General features: G+C 50.5%; 1 protein-coding gene across 1 annotated transcript in view; it reads left to right on the top strand.

Moving 5' to 3' along the window:
• Positions 1 to 26,890, top strand: part of Sdk2 (sidekick cell adhesion molecule 2) — a 281,294-nt gene that overhangs the window by 118,278 nt on the left and 136,126 nt on the right. Inside the window, exon 2 of the mRNA XM_021175806.1 lies at positions 3,645 to 3,804. Coding sequence (XP_021031465.1) covers positions 3,645 to 3,804 — 160 coding nt within the window. The remainder of the gene's footprint in view (positions 1 to 3,644; positions 3,805 to 26,890) is intronic.

The raw sequence follows: 26,890 nt of genomic DNA, 5'->3' as shown, positions 1-26,890 counted from the left end.
AACTCCCCACAGCCATCAGTCCTCCTGTGGAACACATCCTAGCTCCCAGCCAGCTCCTACTTTCTGGTGCACTTCCCAGTGTTTCCTTTGGGTGGGGTTTCCCTCCCAGGATCCCCATATCCAGAGGACAAGGAACACTAGAGCTAGAGCAAGGGTGACCTCAGAGCAGTGGCCTGGGCCTCAGTCCCTCTGTGTCATCTCAGAAGGATAACATAAGAGGACGGATGGGGAGGACCAAGACCTGGCCTGGTACCCAGCATGTGTGCAAGCACAGTATCTTTTCCCCTTCATCCCCCAAGGCCAGCAGACACTGAAATCAAACCACCTGAGCGCAAGGCATTTGCCCAGGTTGTTCATTCCTGGGGTCTGGGCAGTGAGCTGGTAAATTCAGTCCTGGAGCAAGTGGCTCGTGAGGGAGCCCACAGATGCTAGGTGTCTAGGTGCAGAGAGCATGTGTGCTCGAATGTGTGTACAAACACATTCTCCTCCTCCTCCTCCTCCTCCTCCTCCTCCTCCTCCTCTCAGTGCTGGCTCTGAGTCAGCCCACATCCAAGGAAGGGATTTAATCACGCGGGGCCGGGAATGTTATTGTTTTAAAACAAACGAGCAATGACAGCCTCAAACAGGGTTTTCAAAAACTCGATTCAAAGGGCTCTTGAAAGCTTCAGGAGAATATGAATGTGCCTTTGAAGTGAGAGTGTGCTCAGTCGTTAAGCCGAGAGCAGTGCTAGCTGCCTCCCGAGGTGGCAGGTAACTCTCCTTGGCCAGCAGGTACCTGCTAGCCCCTCTTGACCCAGCCAGCCATGGCCCAGAACCCCAGAGACACATTCAGTCACCTTGAGAAGGACTCTGCTTTGGTGATCCAAAAGAGGCACTCTTTCACCTGCTCCATCTGGTTTTGATGTGAGGTCTTATGTAGCCCAGGCTGGCCTCACTCAGTAGCTATTTTATAGTTAAGGGGTACTTTGAACTGCTGATCCTCCTGCCTCTACCCCTTGGTGCGGGGAGGACGGGTGCCTATCTTCATGCCTGGTTTGTACAGTGCTGGAGATCAAACCCAGAGCCTCTTGCATCCCAGGCAGGCATGGTCCCAGTTGACCTGCATTCCCAGCCCCATCAACTGCTCCATAGGCAGGACATTCACAGGAGGGCTGTAAAGAGAGCTAAGGGGGTGAGCACAAAAAGACCCTTGGCAGTGTTTGCTCTTCAAACTACCCTCAGTCTTGTTCTCTGGGGCAGGAACTCAAGGAAGCCCTCCCCCATCAACTGCAATTTACACATTCATAACACTGGGTATATAAGCTATAAGGTTTAGGGGTGCTACATGACTAGTCCCCCAAGAGCCTATTATAACATTTACTGAGGTATCAATCAGTCCTTGAGCCCAGGCGAGACCTGAAAGCAAAAGGTGAACCTGGCGGTGACTGCCCCGTGCTGGTTACGCCTGAGGCTGCGAGAACCTGAAAGGGGATCTAGAATCAGATCTAGTGTGCAGAGGGGCTCAGAGCATCCTTTCCCAGCCCCTAATGGTATGCCCTTCCTCTTCCTTTCCTTTGATCTCTTCCTTAGTCCCAGAGCAGGCTCCCTGGTGCTTTTCTAGTTCTAGGCTCTGGGTGGTGGGGTTGGAGCATGACCCAGGCCAGCTCTGAGGATGTCCACGCCCATCCCTGCCACAGACACTCACATAGAAATGGATGATCCAGTGCAGAGCGTCTGTCCTTGGAAGAAGGCTTGGGCCAGCACTGTGACAGTCGTTATTTCATTCCACCTGTGCCTGCTGTTTCTCTTCTGTGTCCACGGATGGAGAAACTGAGACTCTAAAGAGCCAGCACGTGTCCTCACCACACAGCTGGCCAGTCGTGGGGGTAATACAAGATGGTGGTCTGTAGATGCTACTAGAGCCTCTGCCACTGGCCTGGAGGTCAGGACACTCATGCTACCCTCCTGGCAACTGCCTATGTGGCTCTAAGCCCGTGAGACCTACAGGGAGCTCATAGATGTAGCTGGGAAGATGGGATCCGACCCTGTGTCTGCGCCTAAGTGGTGTGTAGGAAGGTCCTGAGTAAGCCTTTGGGGTCTCTCTAGAGTAACTGTAAAAGGCCGTTCTCTGTAGCATGCTTCCTCCAGCTGTTGACACCTGGCCAAGAGCACAAACTCAGAGAGTCTGGTTCTCGTCTTGTGCTCACCCACTCCTCTAAGCCCTGGTCCGGGTATCTCTCTGGGGAAGTAGCCCTGCTTCCCGAAAGAGGTAGCCGCTTCTACAGCTTGGCTTCTTCCTCTCTGCTGTGTGATTTCCAACAGGTTCTGAAGATCAGACCTCACTGTGCCCTTTCTAAAACATATGCCCCATTCCCTGGAGTCATTAGGCCACTATGAGGATCAAATGAGCATATGTGGAAACTTCTAAAATAGTAGAACCTGTGAGGACTAGCAATCTACTGATCTTTCCAGATGTTAACATCTGCCCTCAGCCTTGCCCTACCCCAAAGTCTGGTTATGCAAAGGCAGGCAGGGAGCTCTTCTCCCCCCTCCTCCGCCTCCCCATCCTCCCTCCAATACCCTGGCCCAATCCCATGCCTCACTTCTGTCTTCTTCCTCAGTGGCCAGAGGGCAAAGGCCCCTCTCCATCCCGAGCCATTGCCCAAGCCCATTATTCCTTTTGAAGGAACTTTGAGCTTTCATGTTTTGTGTGGCTACCGCCAGGCCAGACAGATACAATGACTCTGCAGGGGAGTGCAGCAGCTACTCCAGCTCACAGCCTGGGCAGGCAGAATGGGGAGGTTGAGGGAGCTGGCTGGCTGGGGGCAGCAGCCTGGTGATGGAGGGGATCACTACATAGACTGCCTTCAATGTATTTTCTAGCTGGAGGGAGGGAGCCCTCTGCCTGTTGAAGCTTTATGTCACCCCCAACTCCCTGTTTTTCTTTTTCCTTTTTCCCTTTTGTGCGTATGCGTGTGCTGTGTATGCACACATATGTATGTATACAGGTACACTCACCCGTGGATAAACATGGCGGCTAAAGCAAGCCATTGAGAAGCCAGCTATCACTCCATGCCTTATCCTCTTCAGAGGTAGCCTCTCATTAACCCAGAGCTAGGCTGGTATCCATCAAGCCTGGGGTCTCCTCCTGTCTCTGCCCCCCAACAGTGCTGGGGTGCATGGCAAAGCCTGGATTTTTACATGGGTGCTGGAGATTCGAACTCGGGTCCTCATACCCACATAACTGATCCATCTCCCCAACATCACAGACTCTGTGTTTTCCTGGTGAAGTTTACATTCCCTTTGGCTGAGGCCCAGTGGGTCCTCTTCCTTCTTTCCTGGAGGTTTTAAAATCCAGAAGCTAAGAATGAGAACCAGACAAGACTCCCCAACATAAAGAAATGGAGGTGATGCGGAGGGGAGGGGGTGTGGAGCAAAGGCAGAGGCTGGCTAGTGAGGAGGAGAGGAAGCAGGCGAGGCTTTGCTTTGTAGGTGAGGAAGATCCATGCTGAACACCACGCCCTGGTGTCAAACCAGCTCCTTCTCGCTGTATGGCTGTGGGCAACTTACCCAGCTGCCCCTGCTCTATCTGCCTCAGGTGCTCCATGGACCAACACATGGGGCTGAGCAAGTGCTAACCCAAGACTGTACCTGTTTCCCCGCAGATGATGTACCGCCATACTTCAAGACGGAGCCAGTGCGCACACAAGTGCATCTGGAAGGGAACCGCCTGGTGCTCACCTGCATGGCTGAAGGCAGCTGGCCGCTGGAGTTCAAGTGGCTACACAACAATCGGGAGCTGACCCGGTTCTCGCTGGAGTACAGGCAAGTCGCCCCCTCCCATTTGCCAGGAGCCAGCCACCTCCCTATCCAGAGAAAGGAGGGTAGGAGACCTGGGTACATACATGCACCACAGGCTCCCATGTAACACTCCTGAGAGGCTGGGACCTCCCTGCTCTGGAAGCGATGCCCTACCCCCGTGATGCCCAAATGGGATGGCTGAGGGGCAGGCCTGGGTGCTACCCGCAGGATATCAGATGGGACAGAGATGAGGCTGGGGATGTAGACAGTCTTTCCTCACCTACCTGCCAGAAAGAACCCCTCCATCTCTAGAAAGTTCTATTGAAGGAGAGGCTTGGATTTAATGGAAAAGGGCATGCAGCAATTAGCGGGGCAGTAGCACGGGAGACATCTCTTCAGGGGATAGTGCAGGTGGGACATGAAGGGGGCGGGTCCTGAGTATTGGATTTGGTGAATCCTCCCTCCCCTCTCTCTGGCTGAATAGGGTCAAGTTGGGGGTGGGGTGAGACGTGAGCTTGACACAGGTGGGCTTGTCACGTGTCTGAGGGAGCCCTCCCCCAGGGGAGCCTGGCCTCCCCCTTACATCCTGGCCCTGCCAAGCACGAATCTGGTGCACCCTCCTCCCGCTCTTATCTTCCCATCTCTGCCTTTCTTATTGGCTCCGAACCCCTTGCCTGTGATTAATCCCCAAGCCTGATGTGCATAATCGGTTTTGTTGGGGAAACAAGATTGTCCTGCCCTGGGGATGCTGATACAAATCTGTCACCAGGGATGGCAATGCAAATGAGAAGAGGGGATTCAGTGCTGGAGCATCTGTCCACCCTCTCTGGATCTCCATCCTTTCCATTATAAAGCAAGGAGGCCAGAGTTTGGGGCGACCTCCTCTCTCAGTCTGTGACCTTCTGGTGGCTCATCTAGTGCAGGGTGACCACATTAGCCCACAAAGAAGGAGAAGAGCCAAGGGCAGGAGGGCCATCAACCCATGGGGGGGGGTGCATGGAGAACACTGGACAAGAGATCGTCATCCATGAACCCCCTACAAAGTGACCAGGAGGACCTCTCTAAGCATCCTACATGGTGGCTTTTATTTGAGGACCTGGAGCCATTTCTGACTACCACTGACATCATTGGGGCCAGCTGACAGTGTGTGAAGATCCCTACATCCACTTGGGATGACTAAATGGAGTACCAAGAGCTTTTCAGGTAGGGTTTACGAGCAGCCTCTTGCTTGCCCATGACTAGGGAGCTGGATTAGGAACTCATAGGAAGAGGCTTTGCTCCCTGGTGAATCAGAGCCCCTTTGTGGTTCCCTGCAGTGCCAGGGCACAGGTGGGTACCACTCAGCAGCAAAGCCCAGCTCAGATCAAGAATCAGATGTCCGTGTGTTTGTGTGTGTGTGTGTGTGTGTGTGTGTGTGTGTTGTGTAGTATAGATTTGTGTGCACGTGCCTATATGTATACAGGCATACATGCAAGTATGCATGCACATATGTTCTTTCATGTCTGGAGGCTAGAAGATGACCTCACTTGTTGTTCTCCCTTGGGTGTCATCTGCCTTGGTTTTTGAGACAGGTGTCTCACGGGTCTAGAGCTTACCAATTCAGTGAGGCTGTGAGGCAAGTGAATCTGAGGGATCTGCCTATCTCTATTTCCCCAGCACTAGAATTACAAATATGTTCTCCCAGGCCAGATTTAGAGAAGAAGAAGAAAAAAAAACAGAAGTTCTGAGGGTCAAAGTCAGGCCCTCATGTTGGCAAAGTGTGTGCTTTGCCAAAGAAGCCATCTATCAATCCACCCCCAACACCATGCACCTTCCAGGATCGGCTCTGATCGCCAGTGGCATGGGTTACCTTTGGCAATGGTTCTTGGCCATAGCATCCACTAGGGAGCAGTCCAGATCTAACTTCTGCAGATGGTAGCTAAGCCCAATGATTGCACAGATCTACAATCCCAGCCCACAAGAGCCTAAGGGCAGGAGAATATTGAGTTCAGGGCTGCCCTGAGCTACCTATCCAGTTCTAGGCCAGCCTGGGCTAAAATGGATGAGATGAAACCCTGTCTCAAACAAAACCAACCCCCAAAACACCGTCAGTGACAGTCATGACAATGATAGCCATCATCAGTGAAGAAAGAACTCACATAGGGCTGGCATAGTGATGTGTGCTTTGGAGTAATGTCACTGGATCCTGCCAACAAGCCTAGAAATTCGACAGATGAGCAAACTGGAGCTTAGAGGACCCACCCAAGGTCAGCTGTGTAAGCTGAGCTCCAAAGAGGAGCTGTGGAGGTTGGAGAACGGTTCCATGGCTAAAGGCACCTAACAAACCCGACCGCCACAGTTGGGTTTCCCAGAACTCAAGTAAAAAGCCAGATGTGGCAGTGAACATCTGTAATCCCAGCTCTCTGCTGTGAAGTAGGAGTTGAAGACAGAATTGGGAGCCTGCATGCCTAGGGTATACCAGGCCAGGTTTCGGTGAAGTGGTAGAAACAGTAAGAGAGACCCCGCTTCAAAGCAAGGTGGAAGAGGAGAGCCAGCTCCCAAAAGTTGTCCTCTGATATGCTGTGACATGCGCACATGCACACACAGCACACACACACACACATTTTCTTTTCAAAAAGATTAACGGTGAGACTCCAGATCTGAAAGTCTTTCCCATCCACCACCCTGCCTCTCAAGGAGAAAAGATCGCTGCAATTGTTCCCTTAATGTGTATCCTTAGCAATGTTTTTGCTAACTGCGCTCCGCAAATTCTAGAAAACAAAGCAGTGGAGAGAATGCAAATATCCCCGTTTATGGCTGTGTTGGGGGGAAGCCATCCAGGGAAATAAATGAGCTTCCACTTGGGAGGCGCATCCCTTCGCTTCGGCGCAGCAGGGACATCGGCTCGCATGGTATGGTGGCAACGAGATACTCGAATGTGAAGCCGGTCAGATGGCCTGTTCATCAAACACTAGCTGTGACTGTGAGCTAGGGCTATGCTCCTCAGGGTGACCTTAGAACTCTTTGTAGTTGGCTTCCAGTGGCATCTCCTAACTTCATGCTGGCTATGACATGCTAGGGTAGACACTGTCAGCAAGCCAGACAGTTTATGGGTTTCCAGACGCTTCCTGCATGTCCTTTTCCTCTTGTCTTTGTCCAAACTCTCCCAGCCCTTCCTGGGCCCCATCCAAGTGACTTTCAGAAAACCATATGTATGTATGTATGTATGTATGCATATATATATATACATACATATATATATATATATAGAGAGAGAGAGAGAGAGAGAGAGAGAAAGAGAGAGAGAGGGAGAGAGGGAGAGAAGGAGAGAGGGAGAGAGGGAGAGAGGGAGAGAGATGTCTCATATATATATATATATCCTCTCTTCCTTCCTCTATATCTCCCTGTATCTCTCTGTCTCTCTGTATCTGTTTCTCTATTTCTCTCTCTCTTCATCTCTCTTTCTCTCCTCTCCCTTTACCTTTTATGACTAATTATATCCCGTGATACCTTGCCTTGCAAACATTTATATAGGACACTGTGAACAGACCACAGGACTGAGGTAAGAGTGACCACAACCTTGTTAAGTCCAGGGACGTTGCGTCTTAGACCCTAGAACCTGACGTCTCCCAGTCCTCTCCCCTAGAGACCATTTATTTTGCTGTGCCTACCTCAGAGTCTGCTTCATTCCCACATAGCGAGTGACCCTGAGACATCCAGGTACAGCGTGTTATAACGGCTTCATTCTGAGGAATTTCCCTAGAAGCTTGAGAACGTTGCAGAAAAGGATCTGATTGGACAGACTTAGATCATCTCCAACCTATTACAATGGGCAATCGTGTGCCGCCCTACGACCATCCGGTCCTGTGTCATGTGCCCTATAGCAAGACATCTCCCCACACACACCCACACACTCCAGCCACAAGGTAGTCAAAGAGGACAAAGACCATTAGCAGACATGGGGGAAAAGGATGTCAGGCGCATAGAAGTCACTTATTCCCACCGCATTCCACCCCGTGCCCAGCAGAAGGCTGGGCTGTTGCAGGTACTTTTCCTGGCTTTTATGTTTTCCCTTCTGAAAACTGTCAAGTCTTAGGAGGATGGTAGCTGTCATGCTATGAACACCTGCACATATCTTAACATTTACCCATCTCTCACACGGTACTCTCTCTCTCTCTCTCTCTCTCTCTCTCTCTCTCTCTCTCTCTCTTTCTCTCCACACACACACACACACACACACACACACACACATACTGCTTTTGCTCAGCCACTTAAGGATTGTGGGCATCCCATAGCTTCACTATTGGGTAACACTCCTTCGAGTCAAACTCTTCTTCTACAGCATTGTAACATGGTAGAGAAAGAACATGGAGATGATTCTGCCACGGTTGGTATAGCCCACATCTAGATTTCTCCATTTGCTTCATTCAGCAGCCCCCCTCCTTCACAGCCATCCAGTTTCCATTCGGTGCAGGACATAGTCAAGGGCCACGCCTTGCATCTTGCTCTTCTGACTCTTTTTGTTCCTGACTTAACTGACACAGATATACATGAGATGCTGGCCACTTTTACCGAATTTCCACCCAGTGTGCATTCTTCCAGTTTGATTGTCCTGTACACATTCTCGTTTGGGCAATGGGACATAGACCTGCTCCAGAGGCTTCATACTGGAGGCACCTACCCGTCACAGGTGACACTCTTCTCATTTACATGTGTCCATGTGTGTACATGTATGAACTTGTACATGTTCGTAAAGTAGCTAGAGAATTCTAGATGTCATTCCTCAGGTGCCACCCATCTTATTTTGGAGGCAGGGTCTCTCATTGGTCTAGAGATCACCTAGTTAGACCAGCAAGTCCCGACAGGCTTCCTGGATCTTCTTGATGCTGGAATTCCCAGCATGCACCACCACAAATGGCTTTTTTACAATGGGTTCTGAGGAGTGAACCCAGGCCCTTATCCTTGCCCAGCAAGCAAGCACTTTATAGACGGATCCATCACCCCAGCCATGACGGTTGGTTTGATCTCTGGTTAACATGGCGTCCACCAGACCTCTTTCCTTATCAAGGAGTCCGGGATCCTCTTCTCCTGGGTCAGCCATGAGAGTGTGGAGGACATACACCCCCACCCCCACCCCCCCCCCCCCCCCCCCCCCCCCCCCCCCCCCCCCCCCCCCCCCCCACCCCACAGCAGTGCAGAAGCCGATGCTCAGTCTTTACTTGAGTCAGTCCTCGCTGTGTTGTGGCCTCAGGGAGATCTTTCCCCCCGTTCCTGTTACATTCACTGCCATTCTTTGTTCAATATAACAAAGTTCTCCTCTTGCCCCCTTTTAAATAATTTAGCACCAGTATAAATTTTGTTTCATTCAAGTATATATTAGCACAAAACATGTAACTCTATTTAGTGAATGTATATATTCATTCAAATATTTGTGCTTTGTCCTCAATGTTTCCATCTGTCTGACATGGTTTATGATAGCCAGTCCTCTTGAGGGCCTGGACTCGGCCCATGCAGCCCCTTCAAACAGGGTCATGAATCCTTCCAGTACAGCCTCATTCAATGTTAAACACTTTTTTGGGTTTGGCTAAACAACAACAACTACTACAACAACAACAAGGTCCCAAAGCCTGCCAAGAAGCATCCAGTCAGCCCCGCTACAAAATCTCCACCACTTCTTTTCAACCTTCTTACCTCAGTACTCATTTAGGATCACATGATGCAATATAGACACCTGGCCATTGGGGGGGGGAGGGAGAGGGAGTTTGAGAGAGAGACTTATTTACCAAGGCAGTCCTATGCATCTAACTACAGTCATACATTCCTTAATGTCCAGGATGTGTTCTGAGAAAGGCACCCTCACCAATTCTATCATTAAGATCATGTGAACAGGTGAACTTACAGAAGTATCGGTAGCAAAGTCAGTCAGTTGATGTGGCCTTGTGACTCAATTGAGAGACATGACAACCATTAGATGGATGGGGCCACTGCTGGCATAATGAGGCATGCCAATTTACAATAGCTTGGCTTTTATTAGCAGACGGAGTACAGGTGAAAACAATTGTTAAGTCTATAACCCAGCCCTGTAGTCCTTACCACCTGGCATGACCTAGTCAGAATTACAAGGACAAGACTTTTACGTAGCCCGTGGTGGTGTGGGCTTGAGACACACGTCAGCACAGGCACACACATGAGGCACCCCACGCTGGGATGCTGGGATAGCCACTGTGTTCCTGTATCACCAGATCTTTTCAGCTCTGTTATATCTTACAGGACGACTGGCATAGCTGTGGTCCATTGCTGACTTCATTGTTGCTGTTCTATGGCTACTCTGGTCATACTGGTGAGCAGGGCCCTGCCCATCTCTAGAGACAGAAACTTTTAAGTTGTCAACAGCGGGCTAATTCCCTACTGATTCTATAACCTTGGGCAGCACTACCCTCTCTGACGCCATTGTCTTCTCAGAGCAGTGCACAGTGGTGGTCACCTTCGTGGGGTCCATGAGATTCTACAAGTCAAACCCCATCCCCATTGTAACAGACATGTAATAAATGGAGCCGTAAGGATTATATAAGCTGTCTGTCTCCATACTGAATCAGGGACATATCTGAAAATCGAACTGACAAAATTCAGGGTTCAGATGGATATACCTCCTCTTCCAACACCTGGTGTTCTGCACACCTCTTCCAACCTCACTACCATGGCCCACAGGCCTTTTGAAAAGAACCCCACAGTGGCAAGAGCTGGGGTGACTCCTTGTTGGTGACAGGCCTTTGCTCATTTTGAACCAACACTTGAGTTCTGGCCCAAGAAATAGCATTCGGATTGAAGGGTGGCCCAAATTGAATCTGAGAATGAGGTCACATTTCTCACAGATGTGGAGAGATGCCAGGAAGACCCTCCCAAAGGTTACTGCCCTACTACCCACCCCTCCGCTCTAACAGATACCCAGTTTTGCAACGTGATGGCGTGGTGGTGACGTGCTGTGAGACTAGGAAGAGACAAGATACTCTTCTAGATCAAAATGGTCTGGCATGTCTGGGAATCTGCACCAGGGGCGGGGGCGGGGGGGGGAGGCTCTCTTCAGGGCATGGGCATAGGTCTCAGTTACGGGCCTGTCTGCAGGGATGGAGGCACTTCGCAAACTATGCACAATGAGGACACGGCCATCAGGCAGACCATTCTGTGTCATGGTGGTGAGATCCACCCCCACATAGTTAATTTCACTATGAGACCAATGTCCTCCATAACACACACACACACACGCAGATTCCCACACACAGATAACCAGCCAGGCACACACTCAGAGGAGAGCTACTGGCGAGCGAAGCTGGCAATGCCAGCCAGAGGCTTCACATTGGGCATCTCATGGCAACCCTGTGAGTTGACTCTCACTACCCTCAGACACTCAATCCGCAAGCACGGAGCCCAGAACCCAGGAAGCACTGCGGAGCTCGGTGGGCAGAGAACTGGTGCAGATCCAGGCTCCCAAAGTGCATTGTCTTTCCTGGACAGACCCTCACAGACTTTCTGATGAGACCTCTCTGTCCCCTACCTCATCACTGGCTTCCCTTCTGTCCCAGTGGGGTAAAAACAAAGACCTCTGTGGAGGGGTCAGGACCAGGTGCCCAAGGCTGTTCCAGTGGGGAGGAGCCAATGTAGAGGAAAAGCCAGGGGAGATGGCCTCTAGTCAACCCTCCCGCCCTACTGACATCCCTGGGGAGGGAGCTGTAAAATCTAGGAGCTCAGATGGGGGTCGGGGGGAGCCTGTGTGTGCCAGCCCTATGAAAGGCACAAAGCAAGGGGGAGGGGCTGTGCACACCCACTCTCACAAACAGCAGATAGAGCCTTTGAACCTCTTCAGAGAAAAAGGTGGCAGGCTTGGCAGGCCAGGCGACCATGTCCCTCCCTCCTCCACCAGCCCTGTGCAGCCTTCTCTTAGAAGTGAGAGCCACCGACAGAGGCAGAAGCAGAGAAGAGATGCCAGTGGCCTTCCCAGAAGGCACCAATGCTCCTAGCAGGGTAGGTAGCTAGAACCAGTAAAACCTTTACTCATGGCACCTCTGAGACATTCTTTCTGTCTTCCGACTAGGAACTGCCAGCAGCTTCCCAAGATCACACAGCAGTGTTTGGAGAGTACTGTTTCTCTGGCAATCCTTTGAACCCCAAGCCTGCTTTCTTCCTCCACCACTTCCCACCCCCATCCCATGCTGCCCTGGTGGAGTCGGGTAGGGCACAGGGGTGGGGGTGGGGACCTTGTCCTCTCCCAGGATAAGACCACTAGCGAGTCTCATCCTTTTGAGCACAGTCCCAGCCAGCCATGTACACTGCAGAAGACTTTGGCTTCCCAGGACGCTCAGCCAGAGTTAGCCCAGCCCTGCTCTAAGACCTCATGGCTGTCTGTTAACTCTCATTAGCAAACACTCCAAACCAAAGGGTGGGTTGCTTGATGGCCTGCCTGCTCTGTGGACTCACAATGGTTCCTCTTCTCCAGCCTCTTCCACCTGCTCAGCTGTGGGCACTATATCCACGAGACACTTGTCCTGGGCAGGGAGAGGAAGGAGACAGTAGCAGATCAAGTTTGGGATAGCTCCGGGAACATGCAGCCCTTGACCTAAGTAGGGAAGAGCTGAGAGGTACGAACAGACCACCTGAGGGAAATGTTCCTGGCAGGAGGCAGTGACATTACTGACCACCCACGCCCATGCCATCAGAAGTTGATGCTTGTCACATAGTGGGGCCATGAGAGATCCCTGCCCTGCAAGGGAAGAAGCAGACATAAATACTGATGCCAGTATTAAGAGAGTCCAGACATCACAAAATAGTGCCAGAAGTTTCCATGAGGGACACCAGTCTCAGATGATGATGACCAAGGCCCAGAGGAAACAGAAGGAGTAGCTGAGGAAGCAACAGAGATACACCACACAAAAAGCCAGAGGGGGAAAAGCTCAGTTTAACACCTCTGCCTTCACCCACCCCTTCTCCACACCCCTGTGCCCTGGCAAACCCCACCTCAGCTTCTAAGATCTAGCACAGCACCAACAGTGGGAGTCCTAGGCCTGCACCCCCAGACCTTTGCCATGCACCTATGAGCCAATGATTTCTCCTCAGCCTCAACTGCCAAGTCTATAAAATGGGAACAAGTGAGAAACTAGTAGCTACCTCCAGGGTGGTCCTAGAGGTCAAACTCTAGCACAGGAAAGAACCTCTGAGTCCTGATGACTCTTACGTAGAAAGGGAGGTCTAAGGACCGCTAAGAAAATAACATTGGCCCCTCTCACCTGGCTCCTCTTGAGGGACAGGCAACCCTGTCCCCTTTGCTGAGTATCTCCGTCGTTCTGTCCCAGAAAATCAGAGCCTTTCCCTTGCTGAGGTCTGCCCCTTTCTGTCTGCTCCAGCCTCAGGTCCAGCTATCACTTTAGACATCTGAGAACTGAGGGCCCGAGTGAGCCAGCCCGAGTTCAGGAATCGGCTATGATAGACGTAAATTGAATTTTAATAGAGATGTAGATGGCATGAAGCCAGTGTACTGGGGCAGAGGCAAAGCAGTAATTAGAAGTTAACGAGTTTAGAAATGTCGTAATCCATAGGGAGAGTGGGGAGGTGGGCCGGGAGGAGAAAGAGGCCCAGCCTGGTGTCCTTCCCCTGACCCAGAGGCCGACTCCTTCCACAAAGAAGGAAGGCTGTAGAGAGCTCCGTGTGCAGTTATGGGCCCACCTCCTGCCAATGGGTGCCATGCAGCTTAAAGGAACCTCAGGGCCCAGCCTTGTTCTGTCTGGGAGAACGGATGGCTGGAATAGCCTTCCCCAACCTAGTGGTTCCTGGTACTAAGGGGAAGCCCCTTGTTGTAGGGGATCTATGCATGGTAAGGTATAGGCTACATCCCTGGTCTCTGCCCACTAGATGCCAGTCGACATCTAAGTCTGCAAATGTAACAGCCAAACTAAATGTCCCCAAGCTCCAGATGTGCAGGTGTGCACCCTGCCTTAGGGGACTTTGCCCAACAAGCCTATGATGGACCCAAGTTTCTCTCAGCTGGAGTCAGAGCTTCCATTCCTAAGGGTCCCTAGGTCAACATGGCAAGGGAGGACAGTGACAGCTGGATACCCAGTGGATCCTCTTGAAGGTCCCTTTTGTCCCCTCCTCTTTACACAACAACCCAGTAGGCTGCCTCTCCAGTCTAGTTATCCCCAACTGAGAAAATGCCTTCAGCAGATTGGCCTGTAGGTAAATCTGTAAGGACTTTTTTTTTTAATTAATGATTGACGTGGAAGGAACCCACCCACTCTGGGTAGTGCCACCCAAGTTGTCCTGAGTTGTATGAGACAACAGACTGGGTAAGCCGTGGGCGAAAGCCAATAAAGCAGTGTTCCTCCATAGCCTCTGCTTCAGTTCGGCTGCCACCTCCTGCCATGGCTTCCCTCAGTGAGGGACTGTAGCCTGTAAGCTATGGAGACCCTCTCCTCCCCCAATTGCTTTTGGTCACATGTTTTATCACAGGGATAGAAAGCAAACTAGAACATGGTCACTCTGATATCCTTTTCTAATTTTATTTTAATCAAAATATAATTACATCATTTTTCCCTTCCTTTTCCTCCCGTGTCTCCTCCCTCCTTCTCAAATTGATGGCCTCCTTTTCTTTGGTTATGATCATTGCACATACACATAAATATAAATACATAAATACAACCCACCAGGTCCATTTAGTTCTGCTTGTGTGGCTATGGTTTCAGAGCTGACCACTTAGCATCAGATAACCAGTTAAGTGGAAAGACTAATTCTCCATTTCTCAGAAGTCATTGGTTGCCTGCAATCTTTTGTCTAAGGGTAAGGCCCTATGGGATCTCTACCTCCCATGTCATTGTGTCTGAACAATGATATAATACACATGCTACCATGTCCTTTATTGTCACTCTGGCTCCTAGGCCTCCGATAAGAAAGGCTGTCCTGAAATCCTATGTACCTATAGAAATGAAGGCTCAGAGAGGACCAGAGCCAGGCCATACCCACTCAGCTATGAGCTGGACTCTAAACTCAGCTCTCTGATGTAGGAACCATGATCTCCGACCTGCTCCAGGTGGCCTTACCAAATGCATTGGTGGGTAGGGTCAATACACTCTGTTTTGAGTGGACATAGCTGTGGACATAGATCTTGGATACCTGTGATGCCCCCTGACCCAGTCCCCAGAGATGCTCAGAAATGTCTCCAGGCACAGTCTGTTCCAGCCTATTTCACTCTCTGGGGAGGACCCCTGTGTACAGGTTCTGCCCAAACCTTCCTAGGGTACAGGCCTGCCCTTCAGCATCCTCTGTGAGTGGCAAGAAAAGCCAGAGGAGAGGAGATGGGAGAGAGAGGATCGACAGGGATGGCCTCAGAGGGTCAGGCCTGGCAGTAGGTGGCAAGAGGCACAGCTGGCGCCTTGTGCCTCCAGTGGACGTTGCAATAATTATGTCAATTAAAACTAATAAGTTCAGAGTGTAAGTGGAAAGGTAGAAAAAGCAGGCAAAGTCTCGAAAACCTTGGCTGGCTGGGTTTCCATGGCAACCTGTTTCCTCACACTCTGGCTTTAATAGGTTTTGATTTGAGAGGAAGTGAGGCCTCCATTCCCCCATTCCCAAAGAAACCGGGTGTAGAGAGGGGTGCCATTCACTGTACCTGAGCCCCAGGAAGGGCATGCTGAGGGTGGGGAGGGTGGGCAGCAAAAGCCTTGAGAGCATCCCAGACACAGACATAGACATGGACACAGACACAAAGGGCCTTGTCTGGCATCCAGGCCAAGCTGTTGGTCTCACGGCTGGCCCATCGTGGCTCTGAGCAGAAGTAACTTCCTAGAGGTAGGGTGAGAACTGTTGTTGTCAGAGTTGGAATTGGAGCCCAGGTCGTCCTAAGCGTCCACCGGTTCTACTCAAATCCCCTTGGGCCAGAGGACTGAGCAGCAGCCTGCCAGATATATAAAAGGGTGTCAGGAGCTGGCTTGATTTGGTATCATTCCATAGTTGGGTTGGACACCTGGTGGCATGGTAGTGTTCAGGGTGTCATGGATAGGGCCCCACTGTAATGAAGATAAGGCCCTGGATCAGAGGTTCCACTCTGCCCTGACTCCCCATGGATACCTGTTACAGTTTGTCAGTATCTCCACATCTCCATGTATTCACAGATACAAATCTAGGATCACAGACCAAAGAATGGCAGATCAGGCAGGGCATATCCATGAAGTCCTAGACTCCCTCTGTGGTTGGGCGGGCAGAGGGGAACAGTGGTCTTCAGGCATGGTGTGTCCTTCTGTGTCTCTGCCTCTCTCCCCACAGTCCCAGGTACAGTCATTCCTGTTCTCACTCTGTTCTCACAGCCAGGACACATTTATTGATGCAGAGACTTGGAGTGTGTGCAAATGGGAAGCCGGGACGGGAGGACTGGCTGCATTTTCAGGCCATTCTGGGCTACATAGTAAGACCCATTTTCAGGCTACCTCTGTCCAAAACAAACAAGCAGAAAGATGAGTAGAATAGAAAGAAGAAAGGGGAAAGAGGATAGAGCAGAGGGGGGATAGAAGGAGGAGGGAAGAGAGGAAGGAAAGAAGAGGTGGAGAAGAAGGAGAACCGGGAGGGAAATGAGGAGGGGGTGAGGAGGGGAAGGGGTGAGAGAAGAGATGACTAAGTCCCAGACAAGCAAAGGTTGTCCAGAGTCACAGTTCAAATCCAAATTGGATCAGGACAGGGACCATAGAATCATCTGGAATAATTCACATGTCCACCCACATGTCTTCTCTCTCATTTTTGCCCTCTTCCCCAACAACCGATGGATTTCCCATGGCCGGTCCCTGTAGCCTGGGGACCAGCGGCTGTACCTCTAGACTTCCTAGTGTAGGAAGTGCAGAACATGCAAATGAAGGACTGGCTGCTGCCCTAGGGAAGAGGGGCTGGGGAAAGCTTGTCTCTGATGAACTGAGGCTATTTATTTCCACCACAAAGAAATTTAGCATGCAAATTAAGAAGGATTTGATCATCCATCACCCGAAATTGACGTGCTTGAATCTGGCCCGAATCCCTGGTAACTATCACACATGGATGGGCATAGGGCATGCGCACAAGGTCCATGGGGAGGCCGGAAGAGGTGGGCTCCGCTGGCCAAGGCCCATATGCTTCTGATCTGGGACCTTTCAAGGCGTGTAAATGAGATGATCATTGATCCTTCCTGCACAACTGGGCTAGAGAGCACAGCTGTCCTGAGGGGCTCCCACCCCCGCCCTGCCCTTCTTAAGTCTTCCTATGCCCCCTACCCTTGGCTCTCAGCCAGGACACAGAAACTAATCAAATATCTCACTGTGTTCTAGGACTGTACAGACAGGTGAACAGGACAAATACCTAAAGAGTTGACCATGACCATGCTTCCTGGGGCTGTCCTTCTTGCCTGACCCCCTCCTCCTCCCACCTGACCCCTCCTGGAATTTCTCTGATGTTCTTTCCCTGAAGGTTGTCACACACACACACCAAGACCTTCTTCAAGGTCTGCCTTGAGGCTCTAAATTCAACTCCAATATCTTCCTTAGGGTTTCCCAAGTCTTTGGGGCAGCAGGGACCCCTGAGGGTAGGCATGAAAGAGGGATGAGAGATACAGGAGGGATTTTAGTGGGAAATGCAGAAGCTGAGAGAAGGGAAGGAATGTAGGCTCAGAATGAACAAGTGTGGGGGTGGTTCTCAGGCACTAGAGAGCCCCAGAAGGCTGGGGAGAGAGGTCCTTGTGAGCCCAGGAGGGCTTCAGGGAGAGAGGTCCTTTCTCAGACGCAAATATAAGAACCAGGACAGACCATTCCCTGAAAGAGCCTAGGCACAGGCCTAAGGACCAACCATAGCCAATCCAAGGCCTGTAGCCACCACGGTCTCTCTCCTTCACCTTAGACTCCTAGAGAATGGGACCCCTGCCTGTGGGGACATGCTTGACTTGACTCTGAGCATTGTCTCCAGACAGGGACATACTGCTGCATCAACCCCCCCCCAAAAAAAAACTTGGTGGCTTAGACAAACTATCATTTCTCTATGAGTCCCTCCTGGGCTGGCCTCTGAACTTATTTACTGATAGTCCACTTAGGCAAACTCCTGAGGGAGTCCAAGGCTAGCCTTCTCTCCTCAAGTGACCTCTTCTTTCTGACATGGAGGACTCTGAGTCAGACAGAAAACTCGGGGTTCTCATCTGAGAGGCATATAGATACTGCAAGTCCATTGAGACCTTTGCCATCACATGTGGGTGGGGGGCACCACAAAGCCAGCCTAGATTTAGAACAAGATGGGGTCTATGTCCTGGGAAAACTGCAGAAAAATACCAGGCTTGCAGTCTCTGATCTCTGAGCCTTTGCTCAGGCTTGGCCAGTGTCCAGTGGCTTCACAAGCACCTTTTCCAGATGGTGGCTCCCAGCAGGTCCCCTTGGGCCTAATTAACATGGTTCTGGTCTGCTTCATCCAGAAGTTGCTTCTGAAGTCACCTGCAAGGGTGACTTTGGAGAGTCCAGAGAGAATGTTTGGGTACAACATGGCCTAGGGGGTGGGAGGTAGGGCAGAGGGGACAGAGGTAATGGGGCGGGTTCTAGATTCTGGCCTGAGAGAGTCCACTCAGGGGGTCAGGGCACAACCATCCCGGGCAAGCACCTTGCATCATGTCTCACATGCATGAGCTCTACCCACAGGCTGCCTGCAGGCCAGGGTTTACCTGGCTGAATGAGCCTCAACCCAGCATCAGGACCATAAGGAGGACAAACGGCCTCCTTTCTTCCTGGCAAGGCAGATGAATGAGTGAGGGAGCGTAGAGCCAGTAACAGTGATGCTGAGTCAGACAGCATGTACGAATGCCTTATGGCAGGCCCTGAGCACACTGCCTGTGTTGTCACACTTAATCCCCGTGGTATCGCTTCAGGCAGGAGCTACGGCATGTTCTGCCACCTGCTCACTGTTAGACCCTGAGGCGTGTTCCTTAACCCCTCCCTCTGTGCCTTGGTTTCTTCATCTTCTCCATCTGCCAAATGGAGACGTAGCTCTGACGTAGGGTAGTTCATAAGGAGGATGGAGAACGTTAGGAAAGATTCATTACCGTGACCCTGCCTTGGGGAGGGAGCCAGGCACTGTGGATAAAGTTTACAGCTATACCGTAGATCAGTGAGGTAGACAGAGAGCCAGAAATGGCTGATTGAGAAACACGGCCATATATTTCCACAGGGAGGGTAGGTCATTGCTAACCTTGAGTCTGGTCTGCCTGGGTCAGGAGACTCAGTCTGATTGTACAGCACCTGGGCTGCTGATGGTGGGCAGGGCTCCAGGGCTCCAGGCAGACCTCTTCCCTGTCTCCCCACACCCGCCTGCCAGGCAAGTTGCAGGGAGTTTCTGGAGCCCCTTAGCTCAACCTCCAGGCTTATCAACATTCATTCATCCCACAGACATCTGGTCTAGGGAAGTCGGAAGCCTGAGGCAGCCTGGGGAGCAGAGTGGGGCTGGGTAGGAAGCTCTGGCCAGCTGGGCAGAGCCAGGCAAGGTTCACTGTCTCACAGCTCACCCATGCCTACCCAGTACCCACCTCACTGTAGCTACTGCATACTCACCCCTCCACTTGATGCTGAGCGGCAGCTGAAGGATCTATTGCGAGGTTATCCCTGCCCACAGATGCCCAAGTTGTCCCAGGGATCCAGAGATGATAAGGGGACCAGGGTAGGTAATATTTAACATCATCCCTTCTGTCTCCAGAGACATCTCCTCTGTGATCTTGGTAGCCGGCTGCAGGGATGAATAGGCCAGAGATGTACCTGGGGATCAGGACAGCTCTAACCCACGACAGCCATAGAACGGCGTTCGTCAAATTGTAAGGATGATGGCATCGCTGTGGTTGCTGTCATTGTTACTGTTAATACTCAGAGCCCCACACAGCATCTGGCCATGGAGCGTTCCAGGGAGGGTGGGATGAGTCACTGCGATGATGAGCTACACAGAAAAGCAAATTTCCTGGCTCCTGACTCAGTTTCTGGGACCCAGCTAAGCTGTTGGCAGCCAGTTCTGCTATGATGTAACTTACACGTTCACAAATATCTCCATGCCATGCAAAGTCATGCAAAACTCCGCAAGGCCTGTCGGGGAGGCGGGAGCATGGCACCCAGCATCTCCATTGGTGGCACACACAGAAAAGGAGAGGTCTCGAATTCAGATGGCTGCGTGATTTTGCAAGGGTTCACTGGTTAAACTGATTCACTGGTTAAACGCTGGAATACTGGAGCAGAGTTGATGCTTTGTTGGAAGGGCTAGATGTGGGTTTGGGGAGTGGGCGTTGGAAGGAATGTGGCTGGTGAGCTATTGTTCTGGGGTAGCAAAAGAGCCATCTAAAATCAAAAGAGTGTTGTAACTCAAGTGTCTGCGGGTAACACCCTCAGGGAACCGAGGACCTTAAAGGTTTGAGTATTTGGTGCAGAAGTGGTTCAGATAGCTCCAGATTTCTATACATGCCTGTCATTTCTTGCAGAGAAAACCACACATAGACTTATATGATATTAAGCCATGTAGTGGCCCTGCCCTATGCTGAGGATCTATAGGCTATAACTGTTGCTTGGGAGAAGAATAGGCATTGACATCAATGATCTGATAAACAACCCCTCACAAGCATAATGAAAGTCAATTAAGTGAGCATGCATGCGCACACATGTACACACACACACACACACACACACACACAAATAAAAGTGTAAAATAAAATCTTAAGTTATCAAAAAATTCATAAAAAGTATTGCATAGATGAAAATGTCATAATGCAGACTAATTTTACATCTGTTGCTATGACAAAATACCCTGGAAAAAGCAACTTTGCGGAGACATCGATTTGGTTTATAATTCCCAGTTTCAATTCCTCAATGCAGGGAAATCAAGATAAATACACAAGAAAGCCAGTCCCGTCCCAGCCAAGAGCAGGGAGATAATAAATACATGCATGTTTGCTTGCTTGTTCTGATGGATTTCTCTACTCTTACACACTTCAGGATGCCCTGTCTAGGGAATGGTGCCACCCACAGTGGGTTAGGTCTCCCCACATCAATTAACTTAGTTATAACAATCTCTCATTGAGACACTCTTCCCAGGTGAATCTAACTTGTGTCAAGTTGGAGATTAAAGCTACTCGTTGTATAATGAAACCTATTATTATGTATAATTACTAATAATATATGCCAATAAATAACTTAAAAACCATGCATATGCATTTCTAAAGTGCACAGGTGCTGGTAGCAGTTTGCAGTCTTTCTGCAGAATTAGATGAATGTGAATTTTTGAAGGCAAGCCTTCCGGCCAACCAAGCTCTCCTTGTCTTTCTCATGAGGCAGTTGCCCTGACTTTGTCCCATTTTTGAGATGGGTTACCTAAGTTTTAGTCCTTTGTCTGAGGTCACATGCTCCATAGACAATACAGCTGAAACTGGGTGGAGTAAGGGTCCGCTGAGGGCGTAGCATGGGCTCTTTAAGACTGGTCCTTTGGAGCCCCATCAGAGTCATCTCCCAAATGAGGAAACACAACAGATGAGGCCACACCCCACCCCTTGTCATCTCCAGAAGTTCTTCTGTCCCGAAACCTTACTTCTGACCTCCCTCTCTCTGACTACACCTCAGCCTCTCCCTTATCACAGCCAGTCCAAGGTGGCTAACATGGTCTCATTTGCCTTCCATGTTGAGCCCAGGCTGCACCACCCTTCATGTGGCAGGGCTTGTGGGGGTGTGTGACCTTCCTTCTATTGGTCAATCCCACCTGAGCTTTGGAGACCTTTCTGGCCTAAGCCACCATTCCCCCATGGCTTCCAAAGTATTCCACTCTACCCCTCACCCCTTCCCCGGGCATCTGAAACCACCACACAGAATTCTGTCCACTTCTGGGGCACAAGACCCCAGACACTACCTCCTCTCCAGGAGATGGTCTCCTCCCTTCCCTCTTCATCTGTTTCCTTCCACCAGAGTTCAAACCTACTCAAGGATCATAAAGCCCCTCTGTGGTCTTCATTCCACCTTCATGCCATTTCTATTTCCTCTCCTTGTTCTCTTCAGGCCACGTCCTTGCTACCCTTATGTCAATTCGACACAAGAGTCATTTGGGAAGAGGGACTCTCAAGTGAAAAAATAGCCCCATAAGATTTGCCCAAAGGCAGGTCTGTAGGGCATTTTCTCTTAACTAGGGATTGATGTGGGAGGGCCCAGAGCACTGTGAGTGGTGCTACCCCTGGTCACGTGACCTTGCTGTGCATAAGAAAGCAGGCTGAGCAAACCACGGAGAACAAGCCAGTAAGCAGCATTCCTCCATAGCCTCCCTCAGTTCCTCCCTCCAGGTTCCTGCCTTGAGTTCCTGCTCTAGCTTTTCTCAGTGATGGACTTACAAGCTGTAAGTGTTGAAATAAACCCTTCCCTCCCCAAGTTGCTCTTGCTTTTATCACATCAGTGGAAACCATAAGACAACTCAGGACCTGGTACCCTACTTTCTCAATCCCTCCTCTCCTCAGCCTTCTGTGCCCTGGCCCCACAACTTCCCCCACCACACCGAGGGGTGTCAGAGTTCTTATGCTGAGTCAAAGACACCTGTCCATCACCCCAACCTCTGACATCATCGTATGATGAGTCCTATCTCCCCTCCCTTGTGTCAAAGACCAAATTGGCCTGTTATTGGCCTTGACTGTCTGGTCTCATCTCCACCTGCTGAGTATGAGTCCCGTGACCAGGCTGTTCCATACCAGACTAGGCAGACCCTTCTGAGGCTCTGTGAGACACAGTTGGGTACCACTGCTCGCATCCATTGCAGCACAAGCAACCATGAATGATGCAAATTGTGCTGAGGCACCGGTGAAAGGTTACTTGCGGGTCCTGAGACTTTAATGTTATGTGATTCTCAATCATCGCAAAATTGTCTTCTTTTGGTTTTGTTCCAAAACTTACCCATGTGGAGACGGTTCCTAGTATGCTCAATTTAAAGCACTGTGGTTTGCCTGCCTCCTGTATACCCGTCTTAACACCCTCATCCGGTTCTATTGTCCTGAGGGAAAACCCAAACTCCTTAGCCCAGGAGAGCCTATGGAACATGCAAGGCCATCAGCCCAGCCTTTTTTCTGCTCACCCTCATCTCTGGTCAAAGCCATGATGGATGGCTCATTGTCCTGGATCTGGCTCTCCTGCATCCGTTCATCATGCTTGAGCCCTCCATCCCTCCTCATCTCCTCTTCCCTTTTCCTCTGACAACAAATCCTTCAGCTGCTTCCAGCTCCGTTTCTCCCTCCATCTTGGGCGCTCCTCCTCCACCACCCCACCCCTAAAGTCTATCCACCCTAATCTTTCAGCAGTCACAAGGCCAGAACCTCAGTCAGGGGATGGTGAGCAACTTGGGGACCCCTCGTTATGGAACGAATTGCATCCCCATTTCTCCCAAATTGTGTGATGAGCCTTCAACCCCTGGCACCTCACAATGAGGCTTCATTTGGAAGTAAGATCATTGCAAACATAGTCATGTCAGAGGAGGTCACACTGGAGCTAAGGAAGTGACCAACACAATGACATATTTACAAGAATGAGCTAACAAAGGTCCAGGAAGAAGTCGTGTGATGACGAGGCACAGCTTGGAGAAATGCAGCCACCACTAAGGAATACATGAGGAACACAAGAGTGGCAACAAGCCAGGCAAGGTCCTCCATGGAGCCTTGGGGGGCAGGGGCTGGTGGTAGTGGTGCTTGTGTTCCTGCAACACCAAGACTTCAGACTCCTGGCCCTCAGTGTTGTAAAAGAAGTTGCTATTGGACTGAGCCACCAGATCCCTGGCACTTTGTTGCTGGAGCCCAAGCAGACAAATTGGCCCTTGAATACAATAGAGACCCATGTCCCCAAAACAGCTGGCCACTCCATTAGGCATCCTGCTGTGGAGGGAAAGGAGGGCTCCTAGGTACAGATACCCTGTGCTGCACTGGATGGGTCTAACCCAGCGTGGGAGATGGTTTACCCTGTAAACCTTGGGGCTGGATGAGAGCAGCAGGAGATGGCAATGAAGCTGCCCTCAACCCTTCCCATGCCGCCAGGCTTCCCTGGACCAGCCCTTGGCTCCTGTGCCCTGATTTCCAAGTGAGCTCTTTATCAGTGTGCGTTAATCTGGTTGCTTTTCGGATCTGCCCCGGAGTGAGGAGGATCATAATGAATCATAATGAATCACAAGCAGGTGCCAGGAGCCCTTGGACAAAAGAGCCCTCCTGGCCCTGGGGCAGGAAGCCAGATGGAGGATTGTGCTCTGGGAAGGAAACCGCCAAGCCAAGCCTCAGAGCCCCCAAAGTGGAGCAAGGAGCCACAGGTTTTCAGCTTCTGGTTTTGTTTCCTTTTGTTTGTTTGATTTTTAGCATAATAACCGTACCCTCCCATTAGCCTTGGGATTTCTTATTTCCCAATTAGAATATATCTCCCAACTGAAAGATGTCTGTGTGAATGTCTTGTACCCCAGACAAGCGCTATCGCCCCCCACCCCCACCCTTCATCCCCCACCCCCCAGGTCTTCATCCTTCCTGCTCTTGATGGTTTGCTTGGATACCTTCCTGGCTGTGTGACTCGGGAAAACATGCTCAACCTCTCTGAGCCCAGGCCTTAGAATGAAGAGATGGATGTCTCCAGTTCATCTCACAACCCATTTCCACTCTAATTATGGGAGGAGGGCTCCTACTTGTGTTCTGAGCAGAGATGGTTCCATCTACCCCTGCTGAGTAGCTAGCCCCTCTCCCAGCCCTCCCCCACCCTGCTCTCCCCTCAATGGCTGGCTCACTCTCACTTTCTCAGCCAGCCAGACATGAACGGGAAAAGTCTCCTGGAGGCGCACAGGTTTGAATACTTGGTCTCCAATTGCCGTTGCTACTTGGGAAAGTTCTGGGGAAACTTTGTTGCTGAGGATGAGCCCTTGAAGGGCTTGGTGGATGATGGATGATCATCACTTGAAGACGATCCCCAGGGCTTTGCTCTGATTCCTGTCTCCCATGAGATGAACAGCCTCCCCCATATTGCTCTGCCCAAGCGCAGCTGACCTAGCAGCCCCGAGCTGAACTTTCCCAAAATGTAAATCAAAACAAACTGTTCCTCCTTCTTATCCTCTCCCGTATTTTGGTTACAGTGTTGCTGAAGTAACAGACCTCAGCTGGGGATCCCAGGCTGATAGATAACAACTTAATGAACTCCTTTTCCATGTTCATTGAGGGCAGTTAATTGGCCCAGAAGGCCATAGGGTTGATGGACAGCCAGCCCAAGCCAGGCCTGTCACAGTGCTAGCAGCCCTGGCTCAATAAAACTGCCAGCCCTCTTATTGAGGATCGATCATAGCATCATGGGGGGGGGGGTAGCTCAGGGTGGCCAAGAGGCCAGGGCTGGAGACAGCTGGAGACATTTCCTCTGCTTCTAAAGCAAATGCCGCTTGCAAGAGGTCATATGAGCCCATGGTGTGTTACATCTGAACACCATCTTCAGGGACCGGAGGGGCTCAGACTCTAAACAGAGCTCCCAAGACATCTGCTTCTAAAGAATCTGCCAGGATTGGCAGGATGTTTCGACACATACAGGTGCTTGCCATCAAGTCTGATGCCCTGAGTTTGACATTAGGACCCCCATGGTGGAAGACAGTAGTTATCTCCTAACCTCCACACATACCCCCACACATGTGACTGCATGCAGTGAATTAATTAACCAGTAAATTAGTTAAAATGTAATTAAACAATGTTTTAGAGCAACTGGACCTTTCCTCACCTACGACTGCATACTAAAGTCTGCGACCCCCATCCTCCCTCCAGAATCCCCAGAGTTTTCCTTCCTGTGTCCACCTCACCCTGGAGAAGCCAGCTGTGTTAGTTCCCTCTGGCTGCCATGACAGATTATCCCACAATTAAGGACTTGGACTTGAAGTGGTAAATTACTTGCATGGCATGCTCAGGCTTGTCCCCAGCAAAACACACACACATATACACACACACATACACACATACACATACACACACACACATACACACACACATACATATACACACACATACACACACATACACACACACACATACACACACACATACACATACATATACACACACATACACCCACACACACACATACATATACACACACATACACCCACACACACACATGCACGTGCACCCACACACCTTTGAAATAAGATTATACTTGCAGGGTCCAGATTTAAGATTCAGTGTCTCTTTTTAAGAGACACTTATTTTTATTTTATGTATATAGGTATGTCTGTGTACCATGTGTATGCAGTGCTCACAGAAGCAAGAAGAAAGTGTCAGATTCCCTAGGGCTAGAGTTTCAGATGATTCTGAGCTACTGTATGAGTGTGAATCAAACTTGGGTCCTCTGCAAGAGCAGCCAGTACTCTTGGCTGCTAAGATGTCTCTCCAGCCCCCCAGAAACTCTTCCATAGAGACACAAAGCAACTAAAACATAGCATAAAGTAGCACATTCATGAGCCCTGGGGACAAACATGGACATCTTTGGGGCATCCTTGGCCTTCCCTACTCATCTAGAGATTAAGCACAGGACAAGATGAGGGATGAGAGGCACGGCCTTGGGGAGTGTATTCATTGCTTTTCATCTTGCTGTGACCAAATTTCTCATAGTCACAGCTTATAAAGGACTCAGTTTAGCTCACAGTTCAGGGGATTCAGAGGGCACAGTGGCTGGTGACTCTGTCTATGGTTGCAGTTTGGCGTACCTTAGTGGAGCAGGAAGCAAGGCATCCGGGCTAGAAGTGGGGCCCGGCTCCAAGCTCCTGTTGTGATGTAAGAAATGTTCTCCATAGGCTCATGCATTTGAACACTCAATCCCAAGCTGGGCGCCATTTGGAGAGGCTATGGAACCTTTAGAAGGTGAAGCCTTGCTGGAGGAAATACGTCACTCTGAACTGACTTTGAAGTTATATGGCCAGGCCCTACTATGTCTCTCTGTCTTTCTGTTTCTCTCTCTCTCTCTCTCTCTCTCTCTCTCTCTCTCTCTCTCTCTCTCTGTCTGTCTGTCTGTCTCTCTCTCTCTCTGTCTCTCTCTGTCTCTCTCTCTCTCTGTCTCTCTCTCTCTGTCTCTCTGTCTCTGTCTCTCTGTCTCTCTGTCTCTCT

The sequence above is a fragment of the Mus caroli genome, chromosome 11, assembly GCF_900094665.2.
Source record: "Mus caroli chromosome 11, CAROLI_EIJ_v1.1, whole genome shotgun sequence".
NCBI classification, from domain to species: Eukaryota; Metazoa; Chordata; class Mammalia; order Rodentia; family Muridae; genus Mus; species Mus caroli.
The sequence above is the reverse complement of the archived record's forward strand: the minus strand, read 5'-3'. Positions and strand labels throughout refer to the sequence as shown.